Source organism: Lytechinus pictus, chromosome 7 (genome assembly GCF_037042905.1).
Source record: "Lytechinus pictus isolate F3 Inbred chromosome 7, Lp3.0, whole genome shotgun sequence".
Taxonomy (NCBI): Eukaryota; Metazoa; Echinodermata; class Echinoidea; order Temnopleuroida; family Toxopneustidae; genus Lytechinus; species Lytechinus pictus.
Genome location: NC_087251.1, coordinates 46063197 through 46090733, shown reverse-complemented (window position 1 = coordinate 46090733; position 27537 = coordinate 46063197). Strand labels below are relative to the sequence as shown.

The window sequence follows — 27537 nt, the reverse complement described above, 5'->3', positions numbered from 1 at the left end:
CTGACAATTCAATGTCCTCCGCTTTGTTAACACAGGGACATTGTGCAAATTTTGTGTATGAAAAATTATGACATTGATGGATTTCACTAGTCAACTTTGATCGCATCAATCACTACTCTTTGTAAAACAGGGACCAAGGATGTTTATGTAATCATCCATTGTATTAATCTTCTTAATCTCACTATACCTAGCTCCATCGAGAGAAGGAGTTCAAGACGAAGATGTTAAGAGCTATATTGTCTTCCACTGCAATGATCATGATGTTTATATAATTATCCATTGTAAGGGATTCTGGATGTTTATTTCATCACCTATTGTATTAATCTTCTTCCTCTCACTATTCTAGGTTCATCGAGAGAAGGAGTTCAAGACGAAGATGTTAAAGAACCATATTGGGCAGTGCAGTGGGAAACTGAAGCAGACGACGGGACTCCTGGAATACAGTATAGAAGTGATGAAGGAAGGTGATCCTGCAGCTTTCCTCATGGTAAGTAATGATTATTATATTAGAATATAAAGAGACGGCTGGGCAATTCGCCATCAAAAATTGAATACTGATGATATCAGAATACATGGGGGCACTGGGCAACTCTCCCCCCAAAAATTGATATTTATAATATCAAAATACATGGGGGCTTTGGGCGACTTGCCCTCAAAATGTAAAAAATTAGTAATTATGATATTAGAATATGCACGACGGTGTTAGCCCTCAATTTGCCCTCAAGAGTGTAAAAAGATTGATCATTGTAATTTTTAGATACATGGGGTATTTGGCAGTTCGCCCTCAAAATGAAAGAAAAATCCTATATTTGCAAATTTGGTCCATTATTAGAAATTGCTTTTTTCTCTGATGTAAAATGGAATTTGAAATGAACAGAATTAAGAAAATAGACCCCAAAACAGAAATCATAATCCCCATGCCAGAGGCTATATAATGTGCATATTAATTAATACCAAAGATACTACAAAGGGAAGATCGGACAGTACATAGAGCGCGTAATGAAACGCTCGGGAAGAGCGCCCCACAGCGTTGAGTAAGTAACGACCTTTTTTTACCTTTGCGTATTGTGATATGGTTGTGTACAAAAATATATGAGAGAAATGGTGAAGGGATGCACGAATAGACGATTCTTACATTTTAAAATTGTTTTTATTCCTTTTTTTTCTTAAATTAAAGATGAATATATTTCAGAGGTTTCTGGGTAATAAAAGGTGGAGTTATTCCCCTGTGCCTCCAAAATCCCCTCTCTCATTTTCCCCATATGTTTCATACACACTCGCGTGCTGATGTGCGATGGTTTACCTACTCAACGCTAGTGGGCGCCCTTCACCATGAGCATTAATCGAGCGTTTCAAAAAATCACCGAAGTATCCGATCTTCCCCTTGTAGTATCTTTGTTAATACCCCCTCTGATGACTGGACACACATGACTCAAAATATATATTTTTATGAAAGAGTTAAGAGTGTAACACAAGCACTATTTAGTGTCTAAGTGGAGCAACATAACATTATGAATGTTGTAATACTCTGCCAAAACCAAAATTCTCAGATTTTTAAATTCATTTTGGTTCATTAAAACTTCATGGTTTCTTTCATCTATTAAAACATGATTCTTCTTGTACCAATTTTGATATCATAGGCTTGATTTACGTGATTGATAATTTGTCATAATCACATTTGTGTGAGTATGAAACCTAAATAGCAAGCTAATTGCAAATCCACGCATTTAACTAAAATCCTGATGTAAAAAGTCATTTATCATTCATGAATTACTTGCCATAATGGATTTCCATAGTACTACATGCTTTATCCCGTGTCCTAGAAATGAATATCATACAAGTCAAGTAAAGTGTATATCAACCAATTACCAAGTTAAAAATTAATATCTTTCACTGATCTCGAGTTTGCCAGTGACACCGCTGAAAGCTTGTTTTGGATGAGAAACGAGATCTATTCTTTGGAAAACGGCATGCTGTCCAAACCCAGAATATCATCCGTTGTTATGGATACCAGTATTACGAACAAGATGAGTCATCGTGGGGAAACAAAAGGCATCACTCACATTTCCTCGCTTAAGTTAGATCTAGTGTCCTCCAATTCTCCCTTCTTCTCTCTCTGCATCTCTTACTCCACACACCCTTCCCCCATCACTCCTAGCCGAGACTCTTTTGAAATGCCACTTGCCGCTACAAGTTAGACTTCAGGCTCTTTTTCCAGCTATTTTCCAGCTAATCTATTATCTTTCTATGTCAATGCTTTTTCTATAAAAAACATGTTACATCAGTTCTATAGTCATACGCTCAATGGATTTTTGTAAGAAACCATTGCATGACGTATTTAGTTCGCATATTCAAAACATAAGAAGATTTTCTAGGCATTAGTGAATTCTCCATCACAAATTACAAGAAGTAGTTTGTGAGACACTATGGATGTCTGTAATTATTTTGAATGGACTGTATAACCATCACAATATTTTGACTTGGCTGATAAACTAGTCGCAATATTTGGACAAAAAGTATGCAATTGTTTATAGTGTCATTGTTTTCATCATCCTCGTCAACATCATCCTCATCAACATCCACATTGTCATCATCGTCATCATCATCAATGTCATCACTATCATCATCATCATCAACAACAAAAAACGACGTCATCGTCATCATCAAAATGGACCTCATCTCCATCATAACAAACACCATTATCATGAACGTTATCACCGATACCACCACCATCATCATCATCGTCATTAACATCAGCATCCATATCAAAACAATGATCATTAGTATTAAAAACAAGTTCATTCTCCTTTTCCGCTTTCTCCTCCTGCTCCAATTTCTTTATTTCCCAATATTCTTCAACATCAGCAGCATCAGTATCATTTTCACCAGCAACATAACTGCCATCATTCATCACAATCATACACTATCATCATTATTATTATCATCTTCCTTTTCATCAATGTCATCCTTTTCATCATTGTCATCATTCACCATCATCATCATGATCATCATCCTTTTCATCAATGCCATCATCCCTTTCTTCAATGTCATCATCCCTTTCATCAATGCCATCATCCCTTTCTTCAATGTCATCATCCTTTTCATCATTGTAATGATCTATTTTATCATTACCATTCTTTATCATAATTGCAATCCACTTCATCGTTATTATCAATGTTCAACACCATCATCATTTGAGGATGCCCCGATCCAATCAACGTCCATCCCATGTTCTTCCATCGCAGGTCTCTGGAGCACTGGTCCAACGGGCGCATATGTCGGAGGAGTCCTGGGACAAGGAACTTCTCCTCCAGGCGAGGGTTGCACCCGAGTTTGACCTGACCCTAGATAGCGCCTCTGCCATTCAGTCAATAGAGAGGCTCAACTTCAAAGAGATGAAACGTGAGTGTCTCCTGGTTTCGATTTAGGCCTTATATAATTTGACTTCTCCTCATACCTCACCACAGTATTCTGATTGCTATTGTCTGAACTTTTGTTTCTCTTATTTGTGCATACGATGAATGTACTTTTTAAAATTTGGAATGGAATGATATTTTGCCTGTTGATATCCTTTTTATTTCATAATAAATCCCCCAAATCTGATTATTTAATTTTTCAGTATTTATTATTTTATGTTGATTACTACAAAACATATACATGAATCAATTTTAACTGTTTTTTTTTAAAAGGTTGTAGTCTTTCAAGCAAAAATCAAATTCATTTTTATTATTATAATCTAGATAACAATGATGCACAAACCTTTATATGTAACCATAGATATGGTTTGAATTAAATAAAACCTTGAAGTTGGACACTCATTCTGTTTCTTCACAGACCATAAAATAAAAAGACAACTGCTTTCGTTATTGCAACTGAAGTCGTATAAGCTTGCTTTTATTCATTTTCTGCCAATCTACAAAGCTTATAAGCTTTGTCACTTATATTGGCTGAAAATGAATACAGTGTATATATGTTCACAATGTATATGTTGTCTTAATTGTGGTATTTGTCAAATCCAATTTGGATTAATGAGGATTATATTGTAGGTGAAATCCATTTGCCTAATTGCGAAAATCCTGCTAGCGAGTAGATGCAAATCCTGTATAAGCTTAACTCTGATTGAGATTTAATGATAATTATATCAAAATGCTTGTATAACGCATATCGCCGCCGAATGGCGTCCCGTGACCTTCATGATCTTCCATTTTCCATTAATTTATTTTGGTGGGATGATACTGATTGGTGTTTATACAATGGATTTCTTTGTCTAATACATAGCATGAGAGGTTAAAAAGTACTATCGTGCACCTAATCAATCAGCATATCTAACTTTTGATCAGCATATTAATACGTGAGACCTCCATCTCACATATTCAGTGATTTTTTTTTATCAGTTGCCATTGAGTGAACACTGACATAATGGACCGATTTGTCACTTTTCATTTATAAATCTCTTCAGACAGGGTGATATAGGCACTTAAAGGACAAGTCCACCCCAACAAAAAGTTGATTTGAATAAAAAGAGAAAAAATCAACAAGCATAACACTGAAAATTTCATCAAAATCGGATGTAAAATAAGAAAGTTATGACATTTTAAAGTTTCGCTTAATTTAAAAAAACAGTTATATGCACATCCTGGTCTGTATGCAAATGAGGAGACTGATGATGTCATCCACTCACTATTTCTTTTGTATTTTATTATAGGAAATATGAAATATTCTAATTTTCTCATTGTCAAGTGATACAACGATTAATTCCTCCCTGAACATGTGGAATTAGCTTTGTTTAAGGACGTTCCACAGTTAAAGTGAAATCCATGTCATTTTCACCAAACTTTGCACATAGAACCTTAATATTCGAAATATGCAAAAATTAACATAGGTCCATGTGCTTGATTTTTTGCTCTAGAGCTTCAAAGTTCACCCAAATTGATGTTCTTAAGAATTGCTCATTCAAAAGAATTTAGCATTTTTAGACCGCCCAAGATTACTACAATGAGTTTAAACCTCTATTACTCAGTCAAAATACATGAAAAAGTCATGAAATTTCGCAAGAGAGTTAATAATTGTATCGTTAGAATGGAGAATCTATTAATAGTGCTATTTGTTTGCAATTTTAAGTTTAACAGCACTGTCAGTTCTTAAAAATGGCGTAAAAGATAACAAAATCCCAATCTAAAAAATGTAAAATTTCAGTAACAAACTACAAACGTACAATAAATGCTGTACTTTATTCAAAATCCATGTCATTTTCACCAAAATTTGCAGAGTTGTAGAGGAAGGTATACCTAAGAGGTACAAACATTAAAAAATAGGGGTTCATGTGCTTGTTTTTAAACTATCAGCATTTTTATTAGAGCAAATATGCTTTTTAAAACACCAAAAATGCGCCGAATGCTTTGTATCAATGTGAAGAAAAAATCAAAACCACTCTACCATTTATTCAAACTCGGGGTAATATTCGTGATTCTTGGCAGCACTGCAGAGTAAAGTATTTTGATATTGTAGAGAATTTTTTTTTTGAATGGTCCATGGAATAATTCCATATTTTAGCTTCATGAAATAACGCATCGGATCTGCAGTTAAAGTGCAGAAGATGAGAAAAATCAGCTCATACCCGCAGCTAATTAGTCACCTGTTCTTTCATTGTGACGTCAGCGCGCAGAGTGTAAACTATGCGCAGATCATAATGCGCACAAACATAACTGTGGAACGTCCTTAATACTATATGGTTCAGTCAAGTTGGTCCTTATTGTCAAATCTATAGAAAATGAAATATTGTATAATTCAAACAATAAAAAACAAACGAAATAGTGAGTGATTGACATCATCGACTGACTAACCTTGTTGTGTATATCACTGTTTTGTAAAAAATAAGCGAAACTTTAAAATGTCAAAACTTTCTTATTCTACATCCGATTTTGATGAAATTTTCAGCATTATGCAAGTTTGAATTTTCTCTATTTATTCAAGTCAGCATTTTCCTGAGGTGGACTTGACCTTTAAAATCAATCTTATAGATTGATAGATATATATATATAGATAGATCGATAGATAGATAGATAGATAAATGATTTTTTTTTTAAAGTTTTTATTGGGTTTTCATAATTTTGTATAACAAATCACATATAATTAATACAAGTAATTTAAATTTATAACAGAATAAATAAATAAGAAAAGAAAAAAAAAGCAGCATACACATTATTATTTTACATTAGAAAAAGTACAGCTTATCAACAGATAATACTTGATAAATCAACAGATGATAAATGGTTTATTGATAGAAATCAGATAATCATTGTGGCAAATGCCAAAATGCAATGAATTTACAATGTAATAATGGCATAACAAATCATTCAAACAATAATAAAGATAACTAATAAATACACAAATATGATATGGTATTGATATTGCCTGTCATGGTGTGATTTAGGAATTAAGTGTCAAGAAAAGTTGTTATCCATGGATATGCTGTTGAGGCATATTTGTAGTCTTTGGTTGAGTTCCCATTCATAGCCTGGGTGAGGAGTGGCAAATGTAGATGAATGCATGCATGTATCTTGCCAAAGGAATATCATGCTTAGGTGGGTTTGAACCTTGGACTTTGAGGTTCATGGCCAGTGGGCTTATCCACAAGACCCTTCTACGCGATACACTTAAGAGATGTATGCAAGTACTTTACACTGGGACAAATTGAGACAAGCCGAAATTCAATGCTGAAACTTGAGGGTGACTTGAAGTTGATGTTTATCTGATACATCAATCTTTTTTTGTAACATCTTTCTCAATGCTCCCCTCAAGCCTAAACACCAATATCATTCTCGTTGATATCACTTCCACCCAAAGGCAGTTTTGTTCAAGCAAAAGTTTACATCTACCGACTATTGCATGGAAAGAGATATGTTAATTGCTTCTTTATGGAAATTGAAGGCAACCCTCTGACCTACAGGGCCTTGCTCTGCAGTCACACCAGTGTGATCGGCCCTAAACCGACCAGTGATATGTAAATGAAAATAACGTGATAGATTTGATCAGACTGGAGTTTCTTTCGTTGGTGTGACTTGGGTGTTACTGGTGTCCAATGACTCCTTTCTAGGAAATCAGTGAACAAGATACAAGAATGATAAAATGTGAAAATGGCTGCTGTCATCAAGAATACCATGCTTACTACATTCAAATTGGCAATTGAAGGCCAAAGTGGAACCTCATTGCTAAGACATAGACCTATAATATCTTTAAGTGATCATATATAAGGAGGAAAGATCCTTGAGAAAGTTTTTAAAAAACAGTTGTCAATTGATAGTTCTCGCTCCGCGAAGTACGGAGGATTCGAGAACACAGTAAATGTATTGAAAAGGACAAAGAACAGCTCCAAAGTCTTTGTCAAAAATTGGTGAATCAGAACAGATGTTTCTTCCTATTGTTGGAGCTGATGAGAAATTGAATGTATGCCATTTTGCCAGAGTTGAGGACTACACTGCCGTTTTGATTCACCAATTTTTGACAAAGACTTCTTGGTTGTTTCTCTATTCTTGAATCATCTGTAGGCCTATAGCATTATGCAAAAACTGCCTAATATAGCAATTTTCTCCATCAGTGACAAATCATTTTCAGGGGCTATGTTGCGTTTCTGACATTCTGATACATGTTCTCTTCAAGCATGAACATACTAATTGCTTCAAGTGAATGCATCTCTGAATCACCCATCCCTGCACAGTGCACCCTCTCCCCCAGCCCTGCGGCTGTGGGAGTACAAGAGCGTGTTGGTATGTCTGTCACCCTCACACCTTGTCCGTCACTGTTTGTTTGGGTGTTCTGGTGGCAGCGTGGGTCCTCCATGTGGCACGTCCTTCCCCAAAACCCTGTTCACACCACACCCATTGGTATGATCCAGCTTGTGCTAATTGCATTATGTTTGCGATGTGAATGCCACATCGCCCATTCTGTTGATTGTATAGAGTGCCTTGTCAAAGGCTGCGAGCGCTGCGTTGGGATTTGAACCTGGGACCTTGTGGTTCAAAGTACAGGGATTTATCCACTAGGCCACAACACCTCTATTTTGTGTTGATGTGATACTGATTCAAATGGACAGATCTAGTTCTTCAGAAAGTAGCCTGAGAAGTCTCTTTTCCCTTATAACTTGGCTGGGTAGAATTGAACGTGTGGGACTATCTTGAGATGTGAACGCGTGTAATCGTGAATGCGGTGCTAAATGCACTGTCACAGTCGTTGTTAGCAGGACCTTTAGAAGCAGACCATTTCTTTGTGTATGAAGCAGGTTTTTGGTTCCAATCACGACCAGAGGTAGCCCATAATATCAATGAGAATGGGGTCTTATATTCATGCCATGACAGGGCTGGAAGCAAAATCCTTTCCAGTTGAGTGGTTGTTTATAAGTTTATGACATGTCATTTGTTTCAAGGAAATGGTTTTAGAATGGAAAAATGGAAAAATGATCTAGGTTTCTTCAAGTTGAACTGCCCTGAAAATTGCAGTAAATATTTAGATTACATGAAGACATTTGATTGTCATCTCTGTGTCATTATCCTTGAATATCTTCAGCTTGACTTGAGGAAAAGGGCGAGGAGGGGGGGGGGGGCAAATCAATGCCCCTTTGATAATTGGTCACTAGTTCCCCAGTTCAGATAAATTTCTTACTGTGAATGTCCAAAGGGGTGGGGGCAACCAGGCAAATCCTATTTTGTTCAATGAATTTTGGTTTATTCAATTGCTGAAATAAACCAGCTTTTGGAATATTATATTTCATGTAAAATGTATTTTTGTACCTGTTGATATGTTTACCATTAACTGTTTAATGAAGTTGGCCTTAAAGATACAAATCTTTGCAAGAAAAATGCCTCTCATTTCGTCTTTATAGATCATTCAATTCATCATGTCTTCCGTGATTTGTGTGGACTTTTTCCACTGTTTGAAACTTTTATTTTGGTGTTAAATTTAGTTTTCTTTGTTATTTTTGCACATCTAAGGCATGGATATGACTAAGGGTAAGACTCAATCTGAACATGTAACTAGAGCATTGATATTGATGCATGTATCGTATCAGTTCTAGTGTTTGTTTATGTTTAATGCTTTGTGTTTTACATTTAAAAAAACTTAAAACATCTCTGACATATTCCTCCTTTTAGTTACCTGTAAGATTTTGATTTTTTTAAATACAATTTTAACATTATTTTTATCATATTATTAATGATATGAAATTTTAAGAATTTGTGATTCAACGTTTAAGAAAGAAATCAAATATTTGGAAAGTGAACAAATTAATTTGAACCGATTCATTTCAAGCAGTTTTTAATCCCAAATATTGCTGACATTTAATAAGTAGACAAAAAAGGGGGAAATAAAAAAAAAGAAATTGACTGCCAGAGTAAAAAAATACGCTGTTGCATCAAATGTCGTATAAATGTCTGTTGTGTCATGGTCAAATGCTATTTTTGTATATTTACAGTCATTTTCTGTTTGAAATTTTATCAAGTGTTGTCTGTTTGTTTTTGCCGTCAAATATCAGTTTACAATGTCATTGATATTGCAATCATTCATGTTTTTATTTTTATTTTGTGTATAGTTGGATATTGATCTGTGGATAGTATGTGTAAATGTAAGTGTGAATCTATAGATCCTCATTTTCAAAATGATTAGATCTTTTGGATGAGAAAGTCACGTCCTGTCATTCTCCTGCACTTGCATTCTCGTTTTTTTTAGGTCTATGAAAGTGATTAGCCTCTAGAATGGATCAGTCTAGCATACCTGCAGATTGAGTTGAGAAAATTGTCTTAAAGCCATGTACAAACCAATAGCCTCTAGTCGTCAACTACTCAAATCTGGCCAGGTTCCGAACCCATAATGCAGAATTCCGATTTCTGAGCAATGTAGTCTTGTAATATAGGCCCACTAGAATGATGTAAAAAATTTATCTCTACTCAATACATTTATACTAGAAATATGTTACCAAGTAGGAAAACAACTACTTCTCTCGAAAACATTTTAGTTTCTCTATAAAAATAAAATCATAGGCTAATTTATTCTTTCTCAAAAGGTATAGACTAGTCTATAAGAGGCTACATATGATTTTAGCCAGTTCGCTTACTCTTTAATTAAAGTAAAAAGTGGCTTGTGCATTGCTAACTATAGCGACTCTAATGATCAGAGCAATACCTCTTGTAGGAAACTTTGGAATCAATGAGTTAACAACCCCGTCACTTTTGACATTACAGTGTAGACCCATAGCTGCGGCCACGCTAGTGGCAAAATTTAACCCTTTTGCTGTCGGAAACCCTCACTACCACTGGAATTATAGGGCCTACCTCCTAATTTTTCTCTGTTTCTGACATGGGGGGAAGTTGTTCTGATTTTGTCTACCATGTCGATGTTCGATTCATCTCAATTCTGTCAGCCTGCTTTCCCTTCACCGGGCCATCGATCGGTCCCATCAAACCTTGAGTTTTTAGTTTCCCTCAGTTTCTTCCTAAAGGGCTTTGAGTGTGTCCATACCAGATTCTACCCTGATTTTGTCCAGAAACCATCTCAGTGTGAGTGTGTCAATACCAGATTCTACCCTGATTTTATCCAGAAACCATCTCAGTGTGAGTGTGTCAATACCAGGTTCTACTCTGATCTTATCCAGAAACCATCTCAGTGTGAGTGTGTCAATACCAGATTCTACCCTGATTTTATCCAGAAACCATCTCAGTGTGAGTGTGTCAATACCAGGTTCTACTCTGATTTTATCCAGAAACCTTTCAATTTGAGTGCATCCATACCAAATTCTACTCTGATCTTATCCGGAAACACAATAAATCATCCATTCAAAATTGGTAATGAAAAAGCAAAGAAGAAAAACTTCTTTTGCTATCAGAGAAACACACGATTTTTAGTAGCTATCAAACACTAATTGGAAGTGCTAGACCTCTTCTTCATAAATATCCAATTCATAATTCTTTTGGAGGTGAAATTACATGTAGATATGTGATATACTTTCTATAAATGGGATGAATACAGAGCTGTATAAATGGATGGGATAGATTGTATGACCCCTTCCCCCTCTCTAGAAAAGTAGTTATTAAGATTAGATAATATTATCCTGGTTGCAAAAGTTAAAACCTTATTATGCCTCCACCAAACATAGATCATGGAAGGTCCATGCATAGATGGTGCTGGAGGGATTTTATGAGGTTATTTTTCCGTTTTCAGGATCTCTTTTAAAATCCTATCTTTGATTATTGTTTGGGTGTAGTAAATTTGGTATACCACACTGAAGCTTAGCTGGAGAGGCTAATTTTCAGGGGGAAAAATCTGAAACAGGCCATAGAATGATAGAATAGACATCTTCTAAGAACAACAAAATTCTTCAGCAAGTTTTTTTATTTATTTTTTAAAAGATTTTAAATCAGGAAAAATCCTCTGTATGGATGCACCCTCCTCCCCCCCCCCCCCCTGTTCAATTCTGAATAACTTTCTCTTGACATTCTGTAAAAAAAAGTCTCCATCTCCTGAGAAACCACTGTTGGGTGTAACCCGATGATGGCAGCAATGCGGCAGACATCTTGTATAGATACAGCACCCTGCCTTCCGAGGGGGACATGGGAGCATGATACCCTGCATTGATCCGACGACGATGGTCGATTATCTCTCTGTGTAGCGGCTATCCTCTTTCCTGCCCCACATTTTCTGTTTCTTGTATCGGTGTCTGTATATTTGCATCTCTGTGTCATCTTCATGTCTCATTCATGGTGTAGCTTTGCCGTCTCTGTTCTTTTCTCTCTACCGATCAGCCGCCCTGTCATATCATGTTTTCATGTCTCACGGATAATGTTCCCCTTTGCAAACAGGATCCACTTTCATTTTGTTTGAATTGCTTTTTTTTTTTACTTTGAATGGCATGAATGCTTCGAAATGGCATTTCCATCCATTTCTTCTTCTAATGTTCAAAACATATTTGATGTTCACTAAAAATCTAATCATAGTTACTGATTGTAGCTACTGCTTGATGAAAATTATTTTAATCTATTGATATGGAGTTGTATTTAATTTGTGAAAAATGCATCTATTCCAAGTTTTCTTTGATAGCAATGTGATAGAAGCTCATCATTGTAGTGGATTTTTGCTCAATTATGACTTCTTTATTGCATTTGTTGTCCTATTATTTTTTGAATGTTTTTTCAACTTGGTTCTGTCATGTTCATGTAAGTGTTTTTCAGACTTTTGTGAATAAAATGTCTTTGTCTTGGACATTGTAATGTATCTTAATGTACCATTTGGATGTGACTGCAAGTTATACAGTGCGTCCCAGAAAAAAACGAAACCGAGATTAAGCGACGATTTATCATAACTTAATCACAAATACAATAGACAAATGACCTACCAATCTAAAGCTTAGAATCTCCTCTTTCATTTGATAAAACTTAGATTATTCATCATTCACGCATGAGTGAGCAAAAACAATTTGAGGAAAGGATGCCAAAAACTCATTTGTTGGGGGGTATCTGAATTTCAAAAAGAAAATCACATGCCAAGAAGTTCAATATCTGCTCTTTCATTTGATACCTTAATCACCAAAAATGGTCAAGAATTAAAAAAGTTATGTTCCCTCGAAACAATGCTGGTATTTCCATAATTTCATGAAATAAACGTGTTTTCACCGATTTCCCACAGAAGCTATTGCATGGTTAACAAAAGACTTAATGCATGGCTGATCGTCAACAAAACGGAGTGTCGAGTGAGTTTGAACGCTAGCCTGTAAAACCTCTTCATTTGATGAAATTATTGAAAATTAAGCCTTATTTTAAATAACCAGAACTATGTTATTTCTTGACCATTTTCTGTAATTGAGGTATCAAATTAAAGAGCAGATATTGAACTTTTAAAAAATGTGGTTTTCTTTTTGAAACTCAGATACAGCCCGCCAAATGACTTTTTGGTATCCCCTCTTCAAATTGTTTTTGCTCACTCATGCGTGAATGAAAAATAATCTAAGTAATTTCAGATGAAAGAGGAGATTCTAAGCTTTACAATGGTAGGTCATTTGTCTATTGTGTTTGTTATTAAGTTATGATAAATCATCGATAAATCTCGGTTTCGTTTTTTGTGGGACGCACTGTATATAGCTAAAGCAAACGTATGTCACACTTTTTAAATGGAAAATGGAAAAGTAAATTTATTGTTGTGATGGCATGTAACCGATGCATTTGATAAACAATTTGAATTTGGAAGGGGCTTGTCATACTGCCATATTATTTAGCCAAGGAGTTTTCCTTTTTATGTATTTTTTCACCTATTCTGAATATTGGCTATGGTTTGGTGGCTTAGAAAGTTGCCCTACCCCATAAGGTATTTTCAAACTCTTTATTTATTACATTTGGCCAAGGAATGTGCATTTTTTATGGTTGTTTTGGTTTTTTTTTTACTATTCTGAATACTGTCTTCGGTAAAGTTTGGTGGCATTGAAAACTTGTACCTCCCTATACGTTATTTTCAACCTCTATATATTACCATTTTGCCAAGAAATGTGCACTTTGATGAGTTTTTTCTAACTATTCTTACTATTAGCTATACCTTCAAAACATTGCACCACCCCATTCATTTCTTTCAAACTTTTTATTTATTACCAATTAAACATTGATATTCTACCTTCAAAATTGAATGTATGAACTCCAATCTAACTAGATTTGTGTAATTGTTTGTGTTTTTGCAGCTCCTGAAGCACCCAATATCATCCCATCAGACTGCAGTGCAGAGAATAATAGTGTTACCATCGCATGGCAAGCTCACCCTTCCAGCTGGGTTGAGGGATATGTACTCGAGCTAGATGATGGCAATAACGGAGAGTTCAGGGTTAGTGGTTCCTTCATATCTCTATTATCATTTGTTTCATATATCATTTGTTTCTTTCATGAAAGCTTGGAATAAAAAGGGTCAACCATTGGCAAACATGTGGTAATAACCAATAGGGGAGTGTTACATGAGACAAGTAGTCGAGGATTTTCACTGACAAATTTGTTCTGAGCCAATCAGATGCAAGGATTTCAGTAGCTTATAACATTTATCAGTGAAAATCACTGAATATTCATGCATGAAGTACTCCCCTGGATAGACGTTTACCTGTTAAGAGGATAATTTCTCCTTAAATGTGTACTTTGGTCACAAATCTGAATAGTACAATACAAACTCATATTTGCAGTACAAAAAGCCCATGGGTATAAAACTAGGTCCCACCCTACATCCCCCAATCCTCTGATGTTGTCTTAAAATTTGAGTAACAAAATTTCAATAAACCCATTGACAGTACTCTATATTAATCTACTATATTCATCAATTTGAAAGGATAATTTTGGGGGTCTTTACTGGATGATTTAGAAATAAAAACGGAATGAAACTGAAATTACAGATCAGAGACCACTTACTCTAACTTTGTGGGAATTAGTTCGGACAAACTTTTCAATTCATTCTGAGTGTTTGAAGGGTGAAATTGCAACGACACTTCATTACATTCTGCTCTATATTTCTTATAATTTCCCAGCAAAATATTTTTCTAAAAATCATTTGATTGACAGCCCGTCATATCTTGCCTCTACAATCAAAATTGCTATATAATTGATACAACAACAAAGGAGGTAGAAACACAAAAGATTTGGTTTCTTAGTTTTTCTTGTACAATTATCACACCTTCTTTCACTGTACCACTCATCCACAAAGCAGTGCATTGCTTTGCTTCTCAAACACCTTTCTGTTGCATATAGTACAAAATGGGGGAATAAAAACAATATTTGTCACTCTTGGGGTATGTAGTGGTTATTGTATTGGTGTTTGTGGGTTTTGAATTGTTTAGGCAGACTAATCAAACTAGTTTGTGAGAGGAGTAAACATTGACAAGTTGGTGTTATGACTCCCTAAACTTTTCTCCTACCAATTCATTTGGAGTAGGAACTGGCAAAAACCAAAGAAATAAGCAGATGACATTGACAAATAAAGAAACAAATTTTGTGATTTGTATGTACCTTCAATATAGTGGTAGTAGTATTATTTATCTGTTTTTCCTCTTTACAGTTTTATTAATTTTGATTTGGTGATAAGGATGATTATGCATGTGTTTATAAATCATTTTCCCTTAAAAAAATCATCAAAAAGCTGAGAAAGTAGAAAAATTTAATAGTTAATACAATCAAACCAGTCTATTAAGGTCACGGTCACCCAAGGGAAGCAGAAAAAGTGACCACTGTTACAGTAGACAGGTGGCATTTATCGATAGGTTCTGTAACACATATTTCTTTCAATGGGGGACAATTTTAGTGGCCACTATAGACAGGTTTTCACTATAGACAGGGTGGCTGCAAAAAAGGTTTGACTGTATTTATCATAATTATAATATGATATAAATTATTAAAACATCAATGATGACCTATTGTCCTTGGTATATCTGTTTTTAGGAAGTGTACTGCGGGCGTGAAACGATGTGTACTGTTGACGGCCTGCACTTTGATAGTACCTACCATTCCCGTGTCAAGGCATACAACCACGCTGGCGAAGGGGAGTACAGTGAGACCATCTGCCTCCAAACAGCAGAAGGTAATAACTCCATCCATTCTGGGGCCCCAGTAATGTAAAGCTTAGCAATTGATCATGTGCTATGATTGATTGTATCAAGTATTGTGTATGATCAATCTTGAAATTAGCCTTGCGATCAATCGCTATGCTTGATGTTACAGGGTCCTATTCCTTGTTTAACCACCGTAGACTACTGAATTTCATCATATCCCTAGACTTTGCATAGGACCATCTTTTCCCTGTAGACTGAAGGTTAATTTTCCTCGCATGTAAGCATTAGCGGGTGTCAATTTCTTTCAAGTTTTGTCTTTCCATTTCTATGGTTTGTCTTTCGATTTGCTTCTGAAAGCTTAGCATGTGATGTAGGTTTGACTTTGCTTTACATTAAAAAAAAAAATTGTGTTTTTTGTATTCAGAAAGTAGAAGACAGCATCTTGTGCATTATTTTTTAATCATTAGATTATTTTATTTATTGATTGATTTTTACAAAAATTTATTTATGTAATTTATCTTTCTTTCTCACTTTATTTTTTGGGGGCAGATAAATTATGAGACCCATTCCTGAATAATCATTCAATATTTTGATATCATTCAATATTTGTAGGCCTGTATCAGTTATTCAATATTTTAACCATCTCAATGAAAAACAACAATTGAATAGCAATATAAATAGCAATTCCCATGTATTGACTGTCAAAACAATGTTGTCCAGTGTAGTTGTGTATTTGAATTGCCATCCTCTCATGTACAAATATTTATATCCTTTACTGTAAATTGATGTGTCTTTCTCATCCTTTAAAACTGTCACTTCATAAGGACAGCATAATTTGAGAACTTTGGTTTGTTTTTGACCTGTAGAATTAACCAACTTGTCCTTTTAGAAATGTGTGAAAGAAGAGAATAAGAAAGTATGTTGTTGAAAATATTTGTTTTGTTTAGGAATCACCTTGTTCCATTCAAGAGTTTGTATGTACACAGCAAGAAGTTACATGGGTAAGGTCAAACAGGATCATGTAGTCCACTTTTCACAATTCACATTCTCTTCTACAGAGCCACTTTCACAAATCTGTGAACAATGTCATCCATAATACTGGGACCTAATTATTCCTTTATACAAATTTTCAGATTACTATATTGTGTGAGGAACAGTGGATACTGGAGATTGATCAGTTTACTAAACATTGCATGTTGAGTGCTAACCACAATATCAATTTCTTTTCTTTACCTTAAACACAGCTACCATACATATTCTTTTGTGACACAAATTCTTGGTCTTTTAAAGTTATTCTTAATTTTTCCTGTGTGTATATTATTAAGCTGTTTTTTTTCCTTTATTTCCACCTTGAAATCTCTGTTTATGGGCCATCGCTGGCAACATTTCAAAAGAAATTAAAGAATTGTAGCTGCTCTTGAATTATAGGTAACCGAATATATCCATCTAATGCATTTTTGAAAAATGCCTGAAGTTACAAGATGCCCATCATCTGGAAGTTAATAGGATGTACCTTCGATTGGTTTACCGTTTATTCTCCATTTTAAAATACCCATTCCATTGAGTGGAAGATCTCTATTTTAATCTTATTGGCTGTTCTCTTTAATAGGAATCGAGAAAAGCCTATGGCCTCTCTGTACTCTTCTGTACCCTTCCCCTACCAACCCTGCTATGTTTACTTTCCAATTGCACGCTATTCCCCTCTTCCATTATCTTCAAGAGCTTTCTCCTATTATATCTTTCTCAGTGGGAGATGGCACTGTGCAGGCTTCTCTGAGTACAAACTTTGCAGATCAATCAGCTTTGGGAGTTCTTATCAATGAATATGTTGCTAGCCTAGCAACAATGTACATGAATGAGTACGGAGAGGGGCCTTCTGACTTCTTTCTCATCTATCTTGGTTCCACTCTCTTCTTTCTCCTTTCTCTTATTTCTTCTATCTTTTTAACTTTAGCCTGGAATTAAATCACGTTCTGACTTCCTTACTCCTCTTCTTTCTCTCTCTCTTCTTTCTCCCTTCTCTTCTCTCTCTCCAACTGCATTCTACTATCTAGTATCTCCTTCCTCTGCACCCCTTGCTCTCTGTTCTGTCTCTGTATTCTTATTCCTTGTTCTGTTTTTTGTGTTCTCTCTTTTTTCATATCTATCTCTTATCTTCATCTATCTCTATCTCTCTCTCTTGTCTCTTTTCTGTGCTATCATTTTCACTCTTTTTTTTAAATCTCATCTTTTTGTTTTTCCCTTCACTTTCATTAACTCTCGCTCTTTTTCTCCCCTCTTGCCTTTCTCTCTGCCCCCCCCCCTCTTTCCCCAATGCTCAATTATATAAGTAGTGCAAGGTTATGGTGTTTATTTCAATTAATTACTTGAATTGATTTATCATATTACAGTAGGAATGGTCTCTAAAGAAAAAATTAAAGCACTTTTCCTTTTCAAGCAGCTTTACCATTGTACACAAAAGTTCATAGGATTAGAATAGGATTTGTGCAATATAATGGAGGCTTTTGCCATAGTAAACACATGGTTGACTTATTTTAAGCTCTAGAAATTTTAATGGAAGTTTTGAATATAGAGGAACTTATTATGCTGAACTTTGAAATCAAGTACAATCGCAAGACATAATGTTTCATATAATTGTTTTATTGGAACTAAATGCTTGCAAATGTACAAGACAATCGATAGGTAATTTGTTTTCAAGGCAACTAGATGTAGATTCTACAACGGACCTGGTACGACTCATAAACTTTTAAAAATTCCAATTGGAAGTCCCAGTTTCAAGTATGATTGCTCTTATAAGAGTCTTTTTATATATTTTTTAATATAAAGCATTGATAGTTTTTGACAAGTTGTAAGGGCATTGGTGACACCAAATGTCTTATTGTCATTATTTTGTATAGTAAAAATAATGTTTAGCAAATGTGCAGTTGAGTAATTATGTTTTTAAGAATGCATAATTTTTCATGCTTTTATGTACAAGAAACAAATTACTTTGTGTGTCATATACTCTTCTCTTTTCTAATCTTTACGGCTTTTTAGCAGGGTAACTAATTACATCATATTACTAACAGATTTAGAGTTTAATGTAGATATTTCTATAAATTCATAAATTTTCACAGTAAATCATACCATAGTTTGGAACACTCTCTGAGTACCTAACAGTCTACTTGTATTTTATCTATTTAAAAAAAATCAATGTTTAAAACAGAAATTCTCAAAGTTGTATTATGCAGAGTATGGAGAGTTTTACAATTTATTTGTTTTGTATCATCTGGTACTCATATTGTTCACTGAGTACTAGTATTTTAATGGGTTTTTAGCTCAGTGTTGATGGATTTTCGGGTCGTCAGAATAATGATAATCATGATTGGAATATACTATATTAACACTGTAGAAGAGAAGCTGACTACAGTTAAACTGTGTTTACTCTTTATTTATAAAGTACTGCATATGTTCAAATTGTATTTCTTGTCAGTTAAATCTCGTTGAGTGCAACAGCTTGGGTTTAGGTTAAGCCCCAGTTTCGAACCCAAACAGGCATAGTTATGTTTGGGTAATAGGTGACAGTTTTCTTTGTTGTAGTAAATTTGAAGGACTTCTCTTTCTTAACAATCAAAGCTATCTCACAAGGGACCTTATCTCATTGTGTTCACTCATGAATAGCCAAGAGGGATGAGCATGTTAAAGTGGCGTTGTTTGCAACTGTTCAAAATGTGAAGAAAGAGGGCACTCTAGTGTTTCACTTTGTAAACTGTAGAGAGCAGTGGTACTTAAGACAGAAAATGGGCCGTGCTGGAGTTGGTATTTGTCAATAGAGATAATAACGATCATAGTATCAAATCACATTTGAGATAGATAATTGAATAAGTTAAAGACAAGGAAAGAACTGATTTGCTATTATTTGAATGAATTATTTCCATGTTGATGGATCAAAGAAGGTCGTTTCAATAACTTGAGGAGACACCATTGTACTACACATCTGAAATTTGACCCAGCCACAGCATTTATGCCCCTGATCAAAGGTATTTTTATCAATTGACCTTTCTCATTCTTAAGGTCAGTCCCAGAAGTAAAACATGTCTAATTGATACACACGTACACAAACACACGTACTCAAAAGATTTGCTGTGTAAAAATTATACCAGTTCATTATTATTCTAAAAAAGTGCATACAATATTGCATTTAATCTATTATTTTCTTTGTCTGCAACAGTTGCCTGGTTCCATCCAGACCCTAGGACAGCCCACAAGGACATCATCTTCTCCAACGAAAACATGACACTAACCTGCAACAACCAAGACGACCGTGTCGTCCTGGGGAACGTCGGCTTCTCCAAGGGTGTCCACTACTGGGAGGTGACCATCGACAGGTACGACAATCATCCAGACCCTGCCTTCGGCGTTGCGCGATTGGACACGTCCAAGGACACCATGCTCGGCAAGGACGACAAGTCGTGGTCAATGTACATCGACAGCAACCGTAGTTGGTTCATCCACAACAATGCACACTCGGATCGGTGTGAGGGCGGTATAGGTGTCGGTTCCGTGGTTGGTGTGCTGCTCGACCTGGAGAAGCACGTCCTGTGCTTCTACGTCAATGACAAGGCTCAGGGTCCTGTTGCTTTCAAGGATCTTAAGGGTATCTTCTTTCCAGCATTCAGCTTGAACCACAATGTACAAGTCACTGTCCATCCAGGATTAGAGATACCCACAGACTTTGATTAAAATTCCTAGACAAATGTATAAATTTCTATTTGTAAAAAGCAGAGTTAGTGCAGTTTTATCGATGAAATGGTCATTCGTGATCAACGGAAGTGGCTTCATGTGATAACTTATCTGTAATTATGTAGAATACCTTCCGTTGGAGCAAATATGAGTTCATTCCTGGCACATGTTAAATGCACCTTTTCTACACTCTCAATAGATATTCAATATTGCAGTGGCTGATTATCTAAATTAAATTCTTGTTGTACCTTGGAAGTGTTTCATGAAACAAATAGTCATTGACTTTCACTAACAAATTTGCTGTGAGCCAATCAGATGCAAGGATTTCAGTAGCTTATAACAATAGTCAGTGAAAATCTCTCACTGTCTGTTTCATGAAATGCTCCCTAGATCAAAGTGTTTCAATCAACAGCACTTGTTTTGTTTTCCCATTTTGATCAGAAAACATTCAGTAAATCAGATTTTCCTTGAAATTTCCTTGAAATGTGTTGAATTTTACATCCCAAATGCTAATAAGGGGAAACATACAGATCTAATCTCATTTCTGTACAATCAGTAGAATGTACTTTACAGATAAAAAATCACAAAAACGTCGCCCGAGTTACAAGAATACAGACGTACCAGCTTACATTTGGATTTATACTACATCTAGCCAGTTTCATTGGGCAAATGTTCCTTTTGGAAAATCCTGGATTTTATGGTGAGAAGTACGCATAAATGTCTCTTGCCACTAATTATTGCAAATTCATTCCCAGGTTTAACAGTGCATTTAAGAAAAAAAAAATCCCATTTATGGTAAGAAGTACGCATAAATGTCTCTTACTAATTATTGCAAATTCATTCCCAGGTTTAACTTTAACAGTGCATTTAAGAAAAAAAATTATTTAATCATTTTTAATTATCCAACCAAGGAATAGATTATAATTTATGACAATCGACAGTAAAACCTAAAAATAACCAAAGAAACTGGGAAGCATTTCATGAAAGGATTTGTCAGACGTTTTATCCCACAGGTACCATTTTATCCAACAGTTGCCATGGTGAAAATGCTTCTTAGCCTATCAGAATCAAGGAGAGATATCAGATCTGACTATTTGTCGAACGAAAATGTTGATGAAACTCTCCCCTGAAGTTTGTCTTCTTGACACACATGTTTGCATTGTAGCGTATTACCAAAGTTATGGAGGCAGATTTTTTTTTATAGATTGATTGAATGATGATTTAACCCTTGAATATATTCTTTCTTTTGTATATCTATGTAAAGTATTTATGAGTTGCTTTAATGGTGCTTTTTTATGAAGAAGACGAATAATATCCATCCCTCCAGAATGAAATAGATAGCAAAATTCATCCAGTAAAATTGCTTAATTGGCCATTTGCCATAAGTATTTATATGTACATAGAATAGCATATTCCCTGCATGCTTCATAGAAACAGTTATTAAAAAATATTGCACATGATAAAAACGTTTTTGAAGGATTGTGTGGAAGAGAGCTGCACGATCAAAATACTTTTTTTATTACTGTACATAGGTCATTGCTTTCATTTTCCAAGAATGGAAGTCAATGAAATTAGCACATTATTATTATTGTGTAATCTAAAGTTATATAAATCTGTTGATTTTCAATACTCTGATAGTGTTTCGTCTCTATTCTCTACTATCAAGATGCAATTTACGAACTCTTTCCATGAATTCATGACCTGTCATTCAATCTGTTACCAAAAGTAGCAATCATTGTCATCATCCTGTGAGATAATGACTCAATTTGCATTTAAAAAAGTGTATTGTGTTATTACTTTTATTTATATATCCCCTATTTATATGAGTACATGTGTGCATGAAATGAATTTATCATTTATGATACATGGCTGTTGTATTGTTCATGATTGTATTTATCATTCTTATAGTATACTTGAAAAGTTTTCACTGAAATTATTATGTTTTTGTTTACCTCATATTGGGGTAAATTCTTGTTCTTATTTCAATCACTTTGTAGAATCTTATAGTTCTCCCATATTGGAATTGTCATTTTACGGGAACAAAATTGTTTTTTTTTTAAACTGACTGAATAATAATTTAGTAGAATATAGTTGAATACATGGTATAATAAAATACTTATTTCTATTCATTCAATCATTGAGTATCCATTATGAAAGATTTCCCAGAAAGCAGCAGTCATAATTTCTGTTTTGGCCAAAAAGGTGATAAAGTAATTGTATAGTTATATAGGCCTATATCTATGGACAGATGTCAATGTTCATGCAATTTTTCCAGCTGTTGACTCATTGGTGCTTGGGGTTAGAGAATATAATCATTTATTCCATCCCCACTTTTGTTTGTAATTTTTGAAAATGACCAATATATAGTAATGCCCAGAATTGGACAAAGTGAGGCAACTGTTAATACTAGGAGAGTATTATGAACATGGAAATGGGTCAATTTTTGTTCATATTTTGGACCAACAGTAATGTATCTACTTGTCCAATGTTTCTTTTCTTTTTCGTTTAAGTCATTTTGGGCCGGACAGAATCCAGTGTCTGGGGTGAAAATATATATGAATAAGTGTTTGGTACCGCAAAATTACAAAATAGCCATAAAAACAGACACACTTTTAATGCACTCATCGGAGAAATATTGCATGAATGAACAGAAAGCTAGAACAAAACAATGTATAATAGAATCAAAAGAGACAATGGACGCTAAACTATGAACTGTGACTGGCTATAAAGGTAAACAAATTAGGCTTAGTAACATCTTAAAGCTTAAAGCTTTAATAAGTATGTCCGTTTTTAAGGCTATATGATATACATGTATATGTAAAGCACATAAGAGACATTGTCCCGAAGTGACAAGCACTATATAAAAGTGGATTGTTATTATTCAGGATATTTTAACATATTCAACATAACTCGATTCAGTACAGACTCTTTTCCATAAACCCTAGTCAGAGATATGGTTTACTGGGTCAGAAATTAAATCTACTGGACTTGATATCCAGAAGTTAGTTGCGTAACTTTTCTTTAAAATTACAAGCCTCAAAATTGATTGTATTCAGAAAACAATTTTCACACTGTATTCATAGGATATATACTTTAGTCCCTGATTTCCCATGAAAAGCCAGCCTTTTTAAATTAAAAGGTAAGAAATTATAAGAAAAGTTCCATCAAAGTCTTTTTGAAATTTAGGAATAGGGGCTGACATTAGTACACAGAGACATAGGGCAATGGCTTCCAGATGTATATAATAAAAGCATATCTTCATCTTTTTCCCTATAAGATATTACACCTTTGAGAATTGGTGTCTTCAAATGCAATTTTCAAACTGAGGGGATTTTGTAGCTCCAAACAAAAGAAATATCTAAATACCTCATTTTATACTGAATTTCAAACTGCTGTAAAAATGGCACCTGTGATTGTGTGATGTATTTTTATATATGTTGTGCAAAAATATGGATTTAAGAGTATTCATTGCTTTTTTATTGTATTCACATCAGCAAAATATCTTGGAATATTAATAAGTAGATGCACAGGGAAACCCATGATGATGGAGGTATGTTTAGCTTGGATTTGGAGGGTGTAAAATGCAAATCTCACACTCTAAATTTCAAGGATTTAATATTACTCCAGGGCCTAATTTAATTTTTTTTTTAAAGTTGCTATGATATCAAGTCTGGTTGGATTGTCGACTTTTATGACAACAGTGAAAATTCTGCTTTTTGATTGGGTCTTCCAATGAAAGGTGATACTTCAGCAAGAGCTGTTGTCATAGCAATTTTTATGATTGGCTGTTAATAGTGATGAGCATCATTTGAGATTTGTATTTAATCCTAAGGATTTATTTTGAAATCTCAAAAAGATTTGTATGCAAATCTTTTAGCTGTAAATTCAAATCTGCAAGGTCTGAGTCTTAGTCCAGTGTTTGGCTGGCCACTATTCACAGCTGATCTGGATTTTTTAATCTTAAATCCCTGAAATTCAGAGTGTATGATAAGATTTCCCCTCTCTCCATATTAATTCAGTGCTCATTATTGCTTTTCTGAAAATGGTGCAAGAGAAAATTTCTGTTATATAATTTGCAGTGAATATTTAGGCAGTATAAACAAAGCTTTAAAGGGAATGGATCACTCTTGAAAGGGTCGTTGTTTGTTCCATCAGGTCCTAGTTTTAAATTGCTATAATTATTAAAACTTCTATTGAAACTTGATTTTAATGGGCTGTTGAGCCCTGTTACCATGGTATTTTGGAAAATGAAACTGGTCCCAGATGTTGAAAGTGACTCATTTTCACATTACAATTAAAATGTATATGAAGAGAAAGATATATTCAATCAGTGATACAGATTTTCTAACAATTCGGAATCAAAAGGAGAGAATCAATTTTGACTTTTCCAGGCTCTTCTTTTAAAATGAAGTTCCTGATTTCCTTGATCAATTTGTGACACACATTTGAGAATTACAGCTCATTTCCTATTTTATCCATTTGAAAAAAAAATGGAAGTCAAGACCTCTGATTTAAATCAGATAATAGATCAAACCATTTAATATGTAGAAAAACTTAATTATTCCAAATATACATGAGATATATCAATAGCTTGGTGTTTTGGCATAATTTTATTTTGGTTGGGGCTGTATAGGGGCAGGATTGCCCCTAAGGGATCATAAGTAAAGTGACCATCAGTAATGTACATGTAGTATTATATTGGGTCTGCACCCTTTTCATGCTAGTATGTTATGATAGTTCTCCACATTTTGCTAACCTGTCATTTTTTTTAAAAACAGGTTGTGTGCTTTTAGACTACAGAAACCTCTTCTTTTTACAAGATAGCCGTCCCCAGTGTTGTATTGGATTGGAGAACTTGATATTTTTCGATTAATATTCATTTCCAAGTCTACTCCGTTTTATTGCTGAGCTGCATTATGTGTGCAAAAATTCCCTTGTTTTCTCAATTTTCTTGCCTTGTGGTTATTATTAAATTATGGACACAATGCTTGTGTGATATTGGAAGTTCAGTCATGGTGTCGAAAGCGTCATTTATTTTGTTTGAAGATCATTCTTTGTTCTGGGGAGCATTTCATAAAAACAAAAGGTTCTTTTCAATTACTGAACATCCTTGCATCTGATTGGCTGAAAGCAAATTAGTCATAAATATCAATGGCAAAACTTTTCATGAAATTCTCCCCTCTATGTTTTTAATTTTGCTCATGATTTTCAATCTGCCTTACACTTTTCATGACCAAATTCAAAGCTAGTTTGTTTAAACCAGAAGGGCAAAAAGTAGTTGCAACCAATCAGTCATACCAGTTGAATTCCAACTACGGTACATCTCTGAAACTTTAATCATTGGTAACTGGTCCAATTAGAATTTTAACCGATAAAAAAACCCATGTAGTAACTGAAATCTTGAATTAGACTTCTTATCTTGATTAATGTACTGTGTCTGAATTTCGGTTACCCAATAATGCTTAAATCAGATGTCATTTGAAATCTGTATTGCAAAATTACCTTAAATGATAATAATTTATTCATAATAACATAATAATAATGATAATAGCAATGATGATGATGATGATGAAGATGATAGTGATATGGATAATGATGATGAGGAATATTCTTATGATAATGACTATAATGATAATGATGATATTATGAAGGTTATGATGATAATGATGATGAAGATGATAGTTATATGGATGATGATGATGAGGAATATTCTTATGATGATAATGATTATGATAATGATGATATTATGAAGGTGATAATGATTATTATGATAATGATGATGAAGATGATGATGATTAAGGTGATGATGATGATGAAAATGATAATGGTGATAATGATGATGAAGATGATGATGATGATGAAGATGATGGCAATGATGATGATGATTGCAATGATGATGATGAAGGATCATAATTATCATCATCATACAACAATACCAATAATGATGATAAAAGTCATAATCTGTAAATAATCTGCCAAATGATGCATGTTTGCTCACAGTCCCAAACTGGAAGTGTAAGCTTTTCATAAGCTACTTATTTTATAAATATTTATTCATGACTGGTGACCTGACCTTGTGCTTTATATAAGATATCCCAAATCGTCATTTGATAAAGTAAAATGGGACTTTTTTAACCCCAAATAAAAATGTTTACAAATAGTAAACTTTACATATGTTTTTTAACAAATGCTTTATTTCTATCTACAAAGATAAGAATTTGAGGGTAAAAAAAATAGAATATCTTATGTAGCAGTCCTTCTAGAATATTTGGAACTGTATAGTTGCTACCCACGGTAGCATGTATATCATCATCATCATCATTAGCATCATCATTATTTTCATACATATACAATAGAATCCTGTTCCAACTTATTTAGAATTAATTCTGGGCAATTGAATGGGCCCAGGGATTGGAGGCGTAATGCACAGGAGTTTTCAGTGGAGTAATAATCAGCCAAGGCATTTTGAGGGGGCCAAATCTGGCGTATCAGGCAAAATTTATAACAAGTTGAGAGTGAGCGAAGCAAGCGAGCGAGAATTTTGACACTTTTATTACAAAAATTCAATTATGACATAATATTCTGAAAATGATACCACTCTTCTCTCTTTCCTTTCCCCCCCCTCAATTGTGGAAAACTTGGGGGGCATTGCATGAGTGCATGCCCCGGCCCAAACCTTTCCCCCATAGGCTATGTACGCCAATTAATGGGAGTTTTATCTCAACATGCAATCAAGTGCATGCAGAGGTGCTGCGGCTGAGTGAAGATGCCTGAATATGCGTGCTTAAAAGTTTGAGCTATTCCGGACTGTGCGTGATGCCCACTCTTTTACTAGTTGCCTTTTTGATTTATCACACTGCTATATATAATTTGCATTATTGAGTTTTTTTTTTCAAATAAAGCATGACTATAATCTCTATAGCAAGCATCTTTGAATATCATGGATGTGGAAAAGTTACAGTTGACTGACCCCCCCCCCCCCACCCAGTGTGTTGTGGTGACGTCCCAGATGCAATACAAAAAAATTGATTTTTGCCTTTTTAACAAATTCAGGCCTACCCTCAATTATCATCACTATTTGTTTTAATCACGCACATTTATTTTCAAGCATTATCTTTGGTCAAGTGTCAAGTGCACTCCCGCCTTACCACAGCCCCTGCCCCTCTCTGTGGCGGGCCGGTATCATGCCCTCATGCTCAGCCCCCCCCCCCCCCCCGGCCGGCCCTGGATCTTGGAATAAAAAATTAATGATGCAAGCATTGCAT

The 27537-nt window shown here is 34.7% G+C and overlaps 1 protein-coding gene across 4 annotated transcripts; it reads left to right on the top strand.

Moving 5' to 3' along the window:
- Positions 1 to 339: 339 nt before the first annotated feature.
- Positions 340 to 25281, top strand: LOC129264324 (E3 ubiquitin-protein ligase TRIM9-like). Of its 4 annotated transcripts, XM_054902182.2 has the most exons (7): positions 340 to 487; positions 3246 to 3402; positions 8988 to 9005; positions 13709 to 13848; positions 15441 to 15579; positions 16498 to 16551; positions 19761 to 25281. In XM_054902182.2, the coding sequence occupies exons 1-7, from the start codon at positions 377 to 379 to the stop codon at positions 20270 to 20272; spliced, it is 1131 nt and encodes a 376-aa protein (XP_054758157.1). In that variant the 5' UTR covers positions 340 to 376; the 3' UTR covers positions 20273 to 25281. The 4 variants fall into 4 exon arrangements, with proteins under 4 accessions (XP_054758157.1, XP_054758158.1, XP_054758159.1 ...); XM_054902183.2 differs by lacking the exon at positions 8988 to 9005; XM_054902184.2 differs by lacking the exon at positions 16498 to 16551.
- The last annotated feature ends 2256 nt before the right edge of the window (positions 25282 to 27537 follow it).

Bases quoted from the DNA above. Each gene is read 5' to 3' on its own strand.
- LOC129264324 (XM_054902182.2), top strand. From the start codon at position 377: ATGTTAAAGAACCATATTGGGCAGTGCAGTGGGAAACTGAAGCAGACG. The intron at 13,849-15,440 runs GTTAGTGGTTCC...ATCTGTTTTTAG, and splicing joins GCAATAACGGAGAGTTCAGG to GAAGTGTACTGCGGGCGTGA. The intron at 16,552-19,760 runs GTAAGGTCAAAC...TGTCTGCAACAG, and splicing joins CACAGCAAGAAGTTACATGG to TTGCCTGGTTCCATCCAGAC.